The sequence below is a fragment of the Mugil cephalus genome, chromosome 3, assembly GCF_022458985.1.
Source record: "Mugil cephalus isolate CIBA_MC_2020 chromosome 3, CIBA_Mcephalus_1.1, whole genome shotgun sequence".
In the NCBI taxonomy this organism is placed as follows: domain Eukaryota; kingdom Metazoa; phylum Chordata; class Actinopteri; order Mugiliformes; family Mugilidae; genus Mugil; species Mugil cephalus.
Window position 1 is genome coordinate 12,796,470 of NC_061772.1, and position 12,367 is coordinate 12,808,836.

At 40.4% G+C, this 12,367-nt stretch overlaps 2 protein-coding genes across 2 annotated transcripts; both read right to left on the reverse strand.

The window, feature by feature from the left end:
- Positions 1 to 2,801: 2,801 nt before the first annotated feature.
- On the reverse strand, positions 2,802 to 3,874 carry nmbb (neuromedin Bb). Its single transcript, XM_047581062.1, has 3 exons — positions 3,634 to 3,874; positions 3,241 to 3,428; positions 2,802 to 3,119 (listed from the first exon to the last, which is right to left on the reverse strand). The coding sequence occupies exons 1-3, from the start codon at positions 3,797 to 3,799 to the stop codon at positions 3,066 to 3,068; spliced, it is 408 nt and encodes a 135-aa protein (XP_047437018.1). The 5' UTR covers positions 3,800 to 3,874; the 3' UTR covers positions 2,802 to 3,065.
- Positions 3,875 to 5,801: 1,927 nt separating this feature from the next.
- sec11a (SEC11 homolog A, signal peptidase complex subunit) lies at positions 5,802 to 10,864 on the reverse strand. Its single transcript, XM_047581493.1, has 6 exons — positions 10,680 to 10,864; positions 10,145 to 10,254; positions 8,708 to 8,857; positions 8,332 to 8,451; positions 6,317 to 6,374; positions 5,802 to 6,230 (listed from the first exon to the last, which is right to left on the reverse strand). Exons 1-6 carry the CDS (start codon positions 10,728 to 10,730, stop codon positions 6,180 to 6,182), a joined length of 540 nt encoding a protein of 179 aa, XP_047437449.1. The 5' UTR covers positions 10,731 to 10,864; the 3' UTR covers positions 5,802 to 6,179.
- Positions 10,865 to 12,367: the final 1,503 nt, after the last annotated feature.

Below are 12,367 nucleotides of genomic sequence, written 5' to 3' on the forward strand. Positions count from 1 at the left end.
AATCACAATGTTTTACATCATAAAGTATATGTTTTTGCTAATTAGTTTAGAGTTTAAAACTTTATTGAACAGAACAGCTTTTACTTGTCAGATGAGAGACATTTATTTTTATATCGACTAGAAAAAAACATCCAGGTGACAAAGATGGCACGCGCAGCAATTGTCACGTGTCAGTTGAGTTGCTCAGTGAGAATATTGCCAATTGTGTGTGATTTCCTATGCTTGTTTTAATTTAAAAGTGTGAATCATTTTCAAGAAATGTCCAATAAGCAGCAACACCGCATCAAATGACTCAGAGTAAAACACGTTGCTGTTCATTAAGCCCTGATACAAATCCCTGCTGGAGAGTCATTTCTCACAGCAGCGGTTTGGGATAACAAGCCATAATGTGGATGAAACTGCACCTATTTCAGTGACAGATGCGTTCTTTTAGTCTCTCTGATATGAATACAAATACTAGCATGAAAAGTCCCATTTAATCTCTTCGTGATGAGGAAACCTGTGATGGCTGCTGATTGTTTTTATCTAATTTTATTTAGCTCCGGCATTTATTGCAGTGAGTGAATCACAGCATAATATTAAGATTTAAAGTAAACTTTAGTTTTTCATTTATTGTAATAATTATTTAACAGCCACACTGCTGCTGTATAAAACATAACTGAACTGTGTTTTAAGCAACATTTAAAGTATTTTATGGCACTTTCCATTTGAAATATCACAACAGGTGAGAGGACTCATCCTGTCTATCTACACTAAACATCAAATTCAGGCCATTTCTAAGCTGTGCTTCTGTTTCGAACACGTGCAAACCTCAAATGCCTCAAATATTCTTCTGTACCTCTGTTTAGGTCCACATTTATTTAAGGGGAATCAATACTTGTGGCTGGCCTTTACTTGGATTGACTCTAATCAGAGGGAACAGATTTTAGTAGAATCTTATCTGTGCTGGAGTATCATTGTCTTATCCTGCCCGTTCAGTTGTGTAGGTCGACAGAAAGAATGGTTAAACCTCAACATACGGTATAAAGAAATGAAGAATTTATGGAAGCAACGGAGATAAATTCAGTGTAAACTGAACACAGCTCTCATCTGCCTAGGAGTGGGGAAGCTCAAATGTGGAAACGTCACCTTTCACAGTGGCTAACACTCAAGCATGTTTGGACCTGCAAGTTTGAGTCATGAGAAGACAGTGGTCACTCAGCTACAAGCCCCCACCCCACCGAACACACAAGCACCTAAACTCATAATTATTTTATTAATGCGTTTAAATGACCCTGTGCAAATTATTAACACTCGCCTGACATTTCTAATTAATGAAAGAAGACACTGTATTTGTGTTTGGAGAGGCACTCAGACGAAGCCTGGCATAGTTTGTGTGCTCATGCAACGGCCAAGACCCGGCCAAGACCCAGAACACATACATACAGTAACCAAAAAAGAAAATCCTCAAGAACATCTTTTTATTCACTGTGCTCATCAAAGTCACAAACAAGTTTGAGAGCTTTTCTTTCATAAATCTCCCGCAAACTACTGAACAAGCTGTTTTATCAAATTGTACCCAATTTTCTATCCTACTAACCTACTTGTGTACAATGTCTCGCAGCTGAAAATTCCACGACCTCAAAGCTGCTGTTTGTGAAAAAAGCTCAGGAAAAAAGATTTAATTAGACTCCCACGGGATGGAAATTTAAAAGTCTAAAGTCCTATACAAAAGGGTAATGTTACGGGTAATCTTAGTTCTAACAATCAAAGTGGACGCATCGCCCAATTATAACACAATAGACGTCAACACAATGGGACACAATAGCACCAGCCTGAAACTGTTTTTTATCAGAAACTAAGTACTATAACCTCCGTGAGGACAGGAGTTTGTTTTCTCCAGGATTTTTAGGACTGTGTTACTTTAGAAACGTATAAATTAATAACTGAGATTATTATCGTCATTATGTTTTCTCTGTCACTTACTGAGCCTAAATGCTGGTGTTAACCAGATAGTCGCTGTTCAAGATTTGTAAATACTTCCTCAACTCAGACCAAGCTGAACATGGAGCACATTCCACACCTTAAAATGACATGATTGAAGGGAAAAGGCCCCGTGGGAGTGATATTGAAATAGTGTACTTGTGTCTAATTCAACAGATTAGCCGGAGGCAAAGAAGGTGCATGGACCATCTCACTTTACCACTATCGATTGAGAGAAAAGATCATCCCTTCATGCAAAGGACAGAAAAAATAAAAATAAAAAATACAATAGAGGCTATTGATTCCATGCTGAAGTATTCAGCAAACTAAGACATGTGATTTATGTAAGCTGCCTACATATTTACGTAAGTGTTATTTTGGACGTGTTTTAAGAAAGCACAAAAGGATGAAAAATGTTGCTCATGCTGAACACCAGTGTGATGGACCCGTAGATAGGACCTGCGAAGGTCATGTGTGGAGGAAAACAAGGCAACGCCTCTTAGATGTTCAGTCCCTTGCTGTAAAGTCTACCCAGTACAGACTAACTATAAATACAGAGAGTTGTCCGGGTTCATTTCAGGCCCCTAAGCGCAACATCCATTCTACATCAGCCATCAGTGACGCTAGAAGTACAAGCAAAAGAATGAGTCAACCCATCTCACTAAAGAGGCGCCTCCACATAAAATATTTCAGTCAAGTCTATTCGGTTTTCTCTATTACCCTGCAAGGATAGGTTAGATCCCCCCCACAAAAACAAAACAAAAAAAAAAAAAAACAGTGAAGTCAGTGTTTCATTTAACTTCAACATTATTTAGGATGGTCCAACATCAAAGTCAAAGTATTGCAAATAAGTATTTTATTTCATATAAACAACTAAATTAACGACAAGACAGTTTAATATATATATATTCATCAAAATAAATTGGTAAATGCTGTATTGCACATGGAACATGAGTTGTAGGCTGAGTGGCATTTACAGCAGCCCGAATTACAATCATGATGAGCAGGAGACTGTAGACTGTTTCTGATTCATTTATTTTAACCCACGAGGCCAGGTGACCTCGGATCCGTGTTCATGCGCGCCACATTTTTCATAGCCTTCTTCACTTTCTGCTCTGGATGTAGTTTTCTAAAATCTTCATCAACAGGTCCCCCTCCTGGAACAGAAAGTTCAAATGAGAAAATTCAAATAAACATATCTTCTTTTTATTTTTCAGATTTGTATTAAAAAAAAAAATAAAAATAAAATGTCGAGTCTGTGAGGAGTGTGGTCCTCACCTGATTTTTCGAGCGGCTCTCTTGCGTATCCACCTGAGCTTGCAACGCCACCCGCAGAAACTCTTGGAAAAGCTCTCCGAGCGCGCTCTGCCGCGCAGGAAGGGCGACTTCCAGAGCATCAATACCCTGCTCCTCAGCTGAGGGCAGGAGGGGGGCATCCATCACGCTCTTCTTACCCATGAAATGTCCTGTCAAACCCAAAGGAAGCGCTCATTAATGCTGAGTTTGGTTAGGTGAAAGGTGGAGGAAAAGATTTTAAAAGCACGATACGAGTAATCTGATAACGTAAAAAGAAATGTAGACTATTATCAATGAACATACATGTGAAATTAGATGGGATCCGATGTAAATTTGACTAATTGGTCCACAGTGTAGATACCAAAAAAATCTTACCTGTCGCCCAAAGATTGCCTCTTGGATTCACTTTGATTTTTGCAACTTTATTCCTTAGCTCAGTCAGGTCGAAACTAACTGCAGTAGTGAAAGAGACGAACGAAAACAAGAAGAGGTACGTAAATAAGCCACACTGGCAGACATTGTTCACTGTAAACCCTTTCATCTCGATGCGTACTGGCGAACTGTCCTCCTGGGCGCAAATTTCCAAGTGTCCCCTGTTGGTCTTGGCTGAGACGCATCCTTCTTTTATAGGCTCTCCGGACTGGGGTGGGCTGTGTTTATGTTGCGTGCGCTTTTCATTCAGCCTGCTGCATACACAGAAGTGAAGTCAGTCGGCAAATTGTTAAGGTGTCGTTGGACCGAGTGTCTGCGTGTGCGTAAAGGACACGATTCATCTGTAATCCGTGGCTTGTCACTCACCCAAATGTGCGCAGTGCGGGTTGAAAGATTGAGGTGTGCTTGTAATTTTTTCCCGGTAAAGGTTGACGTCTTTCCAGATGTTTCTAATAAGATACGTGTTCTTTCAGAATCAGAATTAAAACCAGAATACTTTATTAATCCTTCAAGGATATTGTTTGAAAGTTCCTCAATAAGTATTTATCATGCCCCTGCCTTTTATATTAATCCAATTAAAATGCCCTAAACCAAAGCATACAGGCTGGGCTATATATAAATTATTTGATACAGCTCCATAAACTTGATAACACTTAAATAAAACGCGTGCGTGCTGGGATGAGTGATGGTGTAAACTCTGCGGGTAGAAACACGCAATGGCACAGGGGGTGGCTAATGCCTCCCTCAATCAAAGCATAATTTGCTGCTCAGATCCCTCCTGATATTCCCGTCCCTCTCACACAGTCGAGCCAGGTCCCTTACAATGAGCAACATGACATTTGGCCAGTTGCAACATGCTACTGTGATCATCATCAGTCCTCTGAGGACAGGGGAACCTGCTGGTTCTCACCGCTAATTTAGAGCCGATAAGACAGATGGCCTCTCTGTCACTTCAGGGTGCTAAAGTTGCAAGTATACAGGAAGAGCTGCAGCTTCATGCTCTTTTAATAACCTTTGACATTAAAACACATACGTGCAAATTTAGGGAAATTCAGCACAGTTGAATGTCAGTCTAATTAGAGGACTGTCCGACCATCACAGCATCCCTCTCCCCATGTTCGCAGATTAAATGAGCAGAGACAGCAGCAACAGGGTCTCCTTAAAACATGTGAATATTTGGACGATCCATGAGACTATAGCCTAAGGTTACTAGGTGTTCCTTTAGCTGTGAGGGCTGCACCAAAGTCGAAAACGGCCAATGTAATGATTTGAGCTTAATCCATAAGAAACACTGCATAATTTAGAAGAGACTGATGAAGATTGAACCAAAATAGTTAAAAAGAGGAGGCTTCAAGGTCGCCTGATTGCCATATCCGTACGACATTTATGAAAATTAGATGCAAAAATTATGACCAGTAAAAACCAGAACACACTACGGTCAAGGTCTTTCAATGAGATCTAACAAAGGCGGCGGCCTGATGCAATCAGTTTCAGTAAAAGTTCAAGTGTCCTGGTAGAATTTCAAGTGGATCCATATTAAGATTATATGTTGAAGCATGTCACAGTATGATTACACATCTCTGCTGCGTAGCCACGACAGAATTTACCTTGATTGCAAGACCACTGAAGTGTGCTCGTGTTTTATTAACAAAGAGAACAGCAACAAGGTTAATGCCCAAAGCATGTCTGCACTCATGAAGAGCTCAGCCCACTTACAAACACCTGTGCCCCACTCCCATTACCCTTCGCAGAGAAATGTGGCAAACAAGCCATCACACCATTTCATTTGCAACAAATTATCTCTGGAACAACTTACAAGAACATAACAGCTGTTGGTACTGGTTTCACAGATGATCTGGATCAGTAAATTGACATTACAGAGGGTTTGTGACAATGTTTTAAAATATGAATTTAATACAAGTCTCCCGCTAACACTGTGATTTTTCAGCAAAGTATCTATCAAAAGATTTGTATAAAATATCTTTATGAGTCAAAGAAACAAATAATGGACAGACATTGCTTCTTTATAAGACAGTGATTCAGTCAATTAATAAAAGCTGTTACTGGTGAACACTGGTAAAAGGAAAATGAGGCAAAGAGTTAAAATAATCCATGGTGAATGGTAACCAGATTTAATATTTAATATCATTCATATTCATAAAATACTTCACATATCTTTTTCAAAGACAATGACTTAACAGGAAATAAACAAGACTGAACTCCTCTTAAGAATGCAGTTTCACATTCTGTAGATTACAAATAAAGATCGACTTGAAACTAAACCTAACCTGGTTTCCTCACAAAAATATTTTTTTAAAGCTTGGATTTTTCAAATGTAAACACCCTATCCACGTTTCTACAAAATGTTCAAACAAATGGTACAAAAAGCCAGTTGGGTTTTGACAAAGTGTAACTTAATTCTTTTTTTGAAAGGCATGACTGAGGTTTCCTGGACGTTTATCCTTCTTGAGTGCTGAAGCTTGGGTACCTCACTCCCGATGGACCAACACGAAGAGACCCAGCATGAAGAGAACAGCATACTGCAGAATGAAAACACAGGTTAATCACACACTGTGCATTTTTAGGTAGTAAGAAAACTAACTAACTAATGGGAATGTTGACTTACTTTGAATTTGGGGTAATCGTTCATGAGAATGGTGACAATTCCAATGTATGGCACAAACCTGGGGATGATAAGACGTTTACTGTCAAGACATTTCATGAGTAAAACATATTTTTAATTTACAATCACTTCTGCAATAAAAACATAAAAGGGCATGAAATAATTATTTCCCAGTCAATGAACTGCAAATATTTCTCCACTTTCTCCCACATTACATGAAACCAAATTTACGGTCTCGGTAACAAAAGCACAAAATGAAGCTGAATTTATAATGTTACATTAAGGGTCTGCAGAGGCTAAGCACAGAGTTAACCAACTAACAATTCTGTGAAAATGGCTGAGGATCTCTTCCAAGGTTCTCCTCAATGGGCCTTTACATCTAGGCAGGGCAGCTGAAACAGTTTCTATCGTCAGTTGCGGAGGAATTCAAGGTGGCAAAGTGCAGAGCTGTACTCAGCCTGAGAGATTCCAGCGAGGCAAGTTGGGGTTACAACCAGAACCAGGCGTAAGTGGGCCGCCAACGCACCCAGGGTGACACAACCTATGCATCCAGCAACAAGGGCTCAGCTCTGCAGGCTGCCAGCAGTACGGAGAAGCAAGTGGTTCAGACGAGAGGAGGAGAAGCAGACAGCCAGGGAAGTATAACAAGGTTCCCAAGGAGCTTGAACATAGTGGGATTTTACCACATTCCCTTCCTCTTTCAGCCTGTGTATGACACCTTTTGTTCACCATCACGTCTTGATGCGTGAGGGCTTAGAGAAGGTCCGCTCTGCTCTGGGTGAAAAGTGTCTCTTACCCAAGGGCGGCGTATGTAGTGCCATGACAAAGTTCTTCTCTCTCTCACAGACTTTATAGAGCAGGAGAGATGCAAGAAGGAGAACAATCACCTTGACCAAGGAAGGAGACAAACCCCCTTCAAGCACAAGGCCAAAACTCAACCTGTTGCAGGACACTAGCTCCTGGGAGATGAGATGAGATGATTGATGTAGGAAGGAGGCTGTAGTTTCCAGAGGTGCCGCACACAACCCTCTGGACGGACATTGGGCTGTGGTCAACCAAAGACCAGAAGATAATTCTGGATGAGCCAACAAGGAAACTTAAAGCGGCAACATGAAGAACCATGTGGCCAGATCCCAACAGCACAAGCACCGTAGAGATGAAATCAGGGACTGATTTATACGTGAAAACCAATGTCATAGGTATGTTTGGTAACATTAACCCTCAGGCATCAACTATAAGTCCAGGTTTAAAAAATTAGGTAAAACTTATCAAAATGACTTAAATGCAGAGAACAGAAAAACTGATGCCAGACTCCTTGTGAAACATAATTAGAAGACACATTTCGAGGATGAACAGCTGCTCTGACATAAAGTGTTCAGTGCCCTTGCTTTCCCTCTTGTGCGTAAGGACAAGCACTGACAAGTAGGATGAACCGTCTTCATCCAACCTTGTTACATAAAGATGAACTAGAGATAACACACCAACATCAATCCCCAAAACAACAAGGAGCTGAAATTGGTATTTTATACGAATGACCTTGTCAGTTAGTCTCGAAGACAAAAAGTGCTATTGTACTTGAATCTACTATAAGTGTTGCTTTCATTGTGTGAAACCTCCAGGTTGATGGTGAAAGGCAGTATTTTCTTTCTTTAATTGATTTGACATTATTTACAAGCTCAAGTTATCAGTTGAAAGTATGTTTTTAAGATATGATACAATGTCATATAACAGGTGAGATTAAACCAGACCCAATGCCACGACAGCCATGTATTACACCTAAAATCTGGACCACTACACACCACAGTTAGTAGCATGAGGCTACAGTTTTCCACTCAGGAGAAGCAGACTCTGGAGATATGTGGTTCCAAATACAAGTGTCCATTGCTAACCACAGTGCACATCTGGAAAACCTCCCTTTTCAATTTGAGAGACTAACCAGAAAACAGATCCAACAACCACAGCACCAAAACAATCACTAATTTTGACCATGATGTGTTTTTTCAAACCAAAACACTTACCCCCGAGCTCGTCCCACCACGTCTTTTTTCTCCAGCCAGTGTTGACCCTGCTTGTACAGTCCTCTGTCGTCCACTGCGTTGTTGTCTCCTTTGGTCAAGAACTTAATGTCTCCATTTTCCCTGTGAAAAAAGCGTCAGCGTGATTTTGAGAACACAGCGTACACCAAGTTCCTCTTTTTCCAACACCATATATTAGAATGAAGATGCACGATGAGCGTGAAATATCACAGAGGCTCCTCAATACATTATCTTCAATGGCTTTTCACATTCAGCATTATAAATGGCATTATCAGGTTTGGTAGGCAGGAAGGTGATTCTGCGATACTGGAAGCACAACTTCTTCATGGGCACAGCACTAAGAAAATACACATCATACTTTTCGTGGATCTTTAGTACTCTGTGTACTATTGGGATCTCTCTGCCTTCTATCCTGAAGACAACAATCTCTCCGACTCTGATGGGATCCTCTACGCGGTTGGTCAGAAACAGGAGGTCTCCTCTGTGGAAAGCTGGCTCCATACTCCCACTGAAATGAAGCGCATACACATTAACAAAATTAGACTGTACCATATGGAAAAATAGCGGATATTACTGGTCTTTATCAATAATATACTGTTTACATTTGGAACCTAACTATCTTAGCAACATCGCCTGACTTGTATTAGGAGCAAAAAACTGCAGACAGTCGCTTCACCATCATCATATTTTTTAAAATCCAATTAGCTTTCAGGCCTGGAGGAGCTCTCGGAGATGTAGGTTCTGTCACGTTCTCGAAGTCCGTCACATGTGGACTAATCTTGTTGCGTGGCCTCACAAGATTTGAGGCATTTATTTAAGATAATGAATCAATATCAGATCTTTCAAATGAAGACCAATGAGTCAGAGTTCCTGAATAATTTGCCTCATTTTATTTCAGACAGAGTGCAAAGTTCTGACAGGACATTTATAAAGTCCACAGTACAAATGCTATTACAAGTATAAAGAACCTGGATGATGGGACTGGTGCGATGGAATCACAAATGTGAAAATGAAAAGCTATCCAATGCTTTCCTGAGGTGTGTATACATGGACAATATTTTGTTAATTTGATTGAAATCATCAGGTTCCAATTAAAATTCCAACATGGACACTAAAATGAGCCATGTGTTTTTTGAAGAAGGCGTTATTTCACCAACAACACAAAATTTATTCAACAGAAGATGATGACCAAGACAGACCCATTTTTCAGCATTGATGAATCAATTCTGCCCCTCCCCCCCAAACATCTTTACTTAACATGAATGAACTTTTACCCAATATGGGGCAAACATGCTCAAAAAGAATATATTTATTCCACAAAGGGAAACCACCAGAACATATGTTAATGTTTTTAGATCCCAATAGTCCCTGTTGAACCAATTAGCAAATGACAACAGGACTCCGCTCAATCCAATTAAAACCTGTTAGAGCGATTTCCTGTTTGGTCTCTCTGGGTTATGACTCTGAATTCTGAATATCAGAATGATTGTAGTGAAATATGAAAGTTGCTACATCTTAACCTCCTGTCGTTATTTTACAGCTGTCCATGTAAAGGCTGAGTTACACATTATTTTAGGACGATCCTGAGGTTTTCCTACTGAAGCACTAGACTACAAACAATGTAGTGCTTGGTTTTGTGCAAAATTGGCCTTAGTACCTTGGTGAGTTCTTCACCACACCTATCCACGGGGAGGTGTCTCCTATTTCTTCAATATTAACTCAAACTAAAAGAGGGCGATGACGCTAAACTGAAGCCAAAACAGAAATAAAACCCTATGACGTGTGACTTTCTTACCTGAGAACAACAACAATAGGGCTCTCACTGCCGGTGACCACCATCAGTCCTTTCCAGATCATCAGCGCAGAGGAGACAATCATACCAAAGTTCAGCACCTGGTAATAAAGCTGCCAACACATATGGAAATTAAATCCGTGCAACCAGCTGTCAGATGATAAGTGTGCATGCACAGCTAGCTGTTAACTATAAGATAACCAAATCAGCGTCATAACATTACTATTCCACGACACGCTTGTAAAATAATTGTTAGCACATCTGGCGTTTAGAGTTTTGCTAGCGGAGCCACACCAATAGTGTGATAAAACGAGGAACATAGCTAGCTACAGGCAAGTTAGAATTACTGCCCACCCCAGGTTTACCGATGCATTTGTACTTGTGTCCATACAGTGGCTCACTTTGTGTGTCGCTAACAACTGAGAGACACGCTGTATCGTTAAAAGCGGTCAGCGGCTAGCAGCCATTAGCTCCCAGCCCCGGCACCGTACAAAGACACGGTGGTAACATGAGAGGAAACTAATGCTCCGGCACCTACCTGCCGCTTATTCATGCGACGGACATCGTCGAGAAAGTCTAAAGACAACATGGTTGCAAATACTACAGTATAGAAAAACGCCTAAATCACATTAAAACGTTTAAAGAAGCGAGCATATGGATGCACGGTCAAGCTGTAAAATTTGCATCCGAGTCTTCCGGGTACGCTGAAGCGGAAGTCCCGCCCCCGGCCGAGCTCAGGGTTGAGGTGTCAGTTCAGGATACGAGACAGAGCACAGAGCAGAGTGGGGGTTTCCAAAATTTGAACTGAAACGTTTTTTTTTCTCTCGCAATGCATGATGAAAAAAAACGTCCTCTTTTTTTTCGTGAACGTGTTGCTGCGTCTCTTTAGTTTCAATCAGAACAAAATTGAGGATTGGCTTCTTCTTCTTTTTTTTTTTTTTTTTTAAGTTTGGCTTCAATAAATGTTTGATAGATATATTTTTCTATTAAAATGCAGCACAGAAAGGTGCATCAGTTGCTGCCTTGTAATGGGGTTGTGTTTCCTGCCAGCTGCACCAAGACAATCTGTTCTGCATTGTCAGAATGCAGGAAAATGTACCAGGTAGCTAAATTTACTCCTTTCAGTTCTCTATGGTAATATTAGCATATATATTATATAATAATATATTATTGTGTAGGTCACCCTGTGCTTCCTAAACAGTTCTGACTCAACAGAACATGGACATGGGCCTTCTGAGCATAGACAGAAACCCCTGTCAGGGTTTATTACTTAGATCATACCTGTGAATATATCTATGATATTTATTATTAAAAATATTTTGTCAAAAAATGACATAGGCCATTATTTTTGGAAGGTGATTATTTGTATTCCGGTAGTAAAACCAACATTTTTAAAAATCCAAGCACCCTGAATTATAGCTACATATGTGACAGTTTTTTTAATAAATCAAACCGCCTGGAAATCGGTCCAAAATTCAGGGAATAATTTTACTTTAAAACTGTGGAATATCTCTTTCCTTCATTGGTTTACATGCACCGCTGCCTCTGCTGGTACTGTACCAAGATGGCAGCGCTTTAGGCACGTCCCTCCACAGTTTATTCATATGCATCCTGCAGATACTTGATCAGTTTGGGATCTAGTGACTTTGGAGGCCAGGTCAACACTAGGGGCTGATTTTCGTGTTTTTTGAGTTGTTCCTAAACTGTTTTTGTGTGTGTGTCTGTGTCAGGCTGCATCCTGCTGGGGATGGCTGCTGCCATCAAGGAGCGTCCCTGCTATGGGGTGGGAGTTGTCTGGTCTGGTCTGGTCTAGGTGGTGGTACATATCTAAGCAACATCCACATGAATGCCAAAGCTTTCCCAACAGATCATTGTTTTATCAAACGATGGTCAGTGTTATTTATTTCACCTGTCAGCCTGACGAACACAATGAAATATTTAGTCTTAAGCAACATTTAACATGTTGACGTTTTGTTATTGTTGATTAAGCCGCCAGAGACAGAATTCCACAACATGTAAATGGTATATTATGTTCACTGCCCGGTATTTATCTTGTTTCTACAAGTCCTGAAAAAAAAAAAGATCTGTCTTACTTTTTGTGCCTAAGTGCTCCGCTCTCTTTACCAATTAATTTCTCACTTTGTCTGACATTTAGCTTCTGGCAGGTACGTACACACTGAGTCTCTCTGATCTTTTGCCACAGCGAGGTTGATGGAAGCGGTGAAT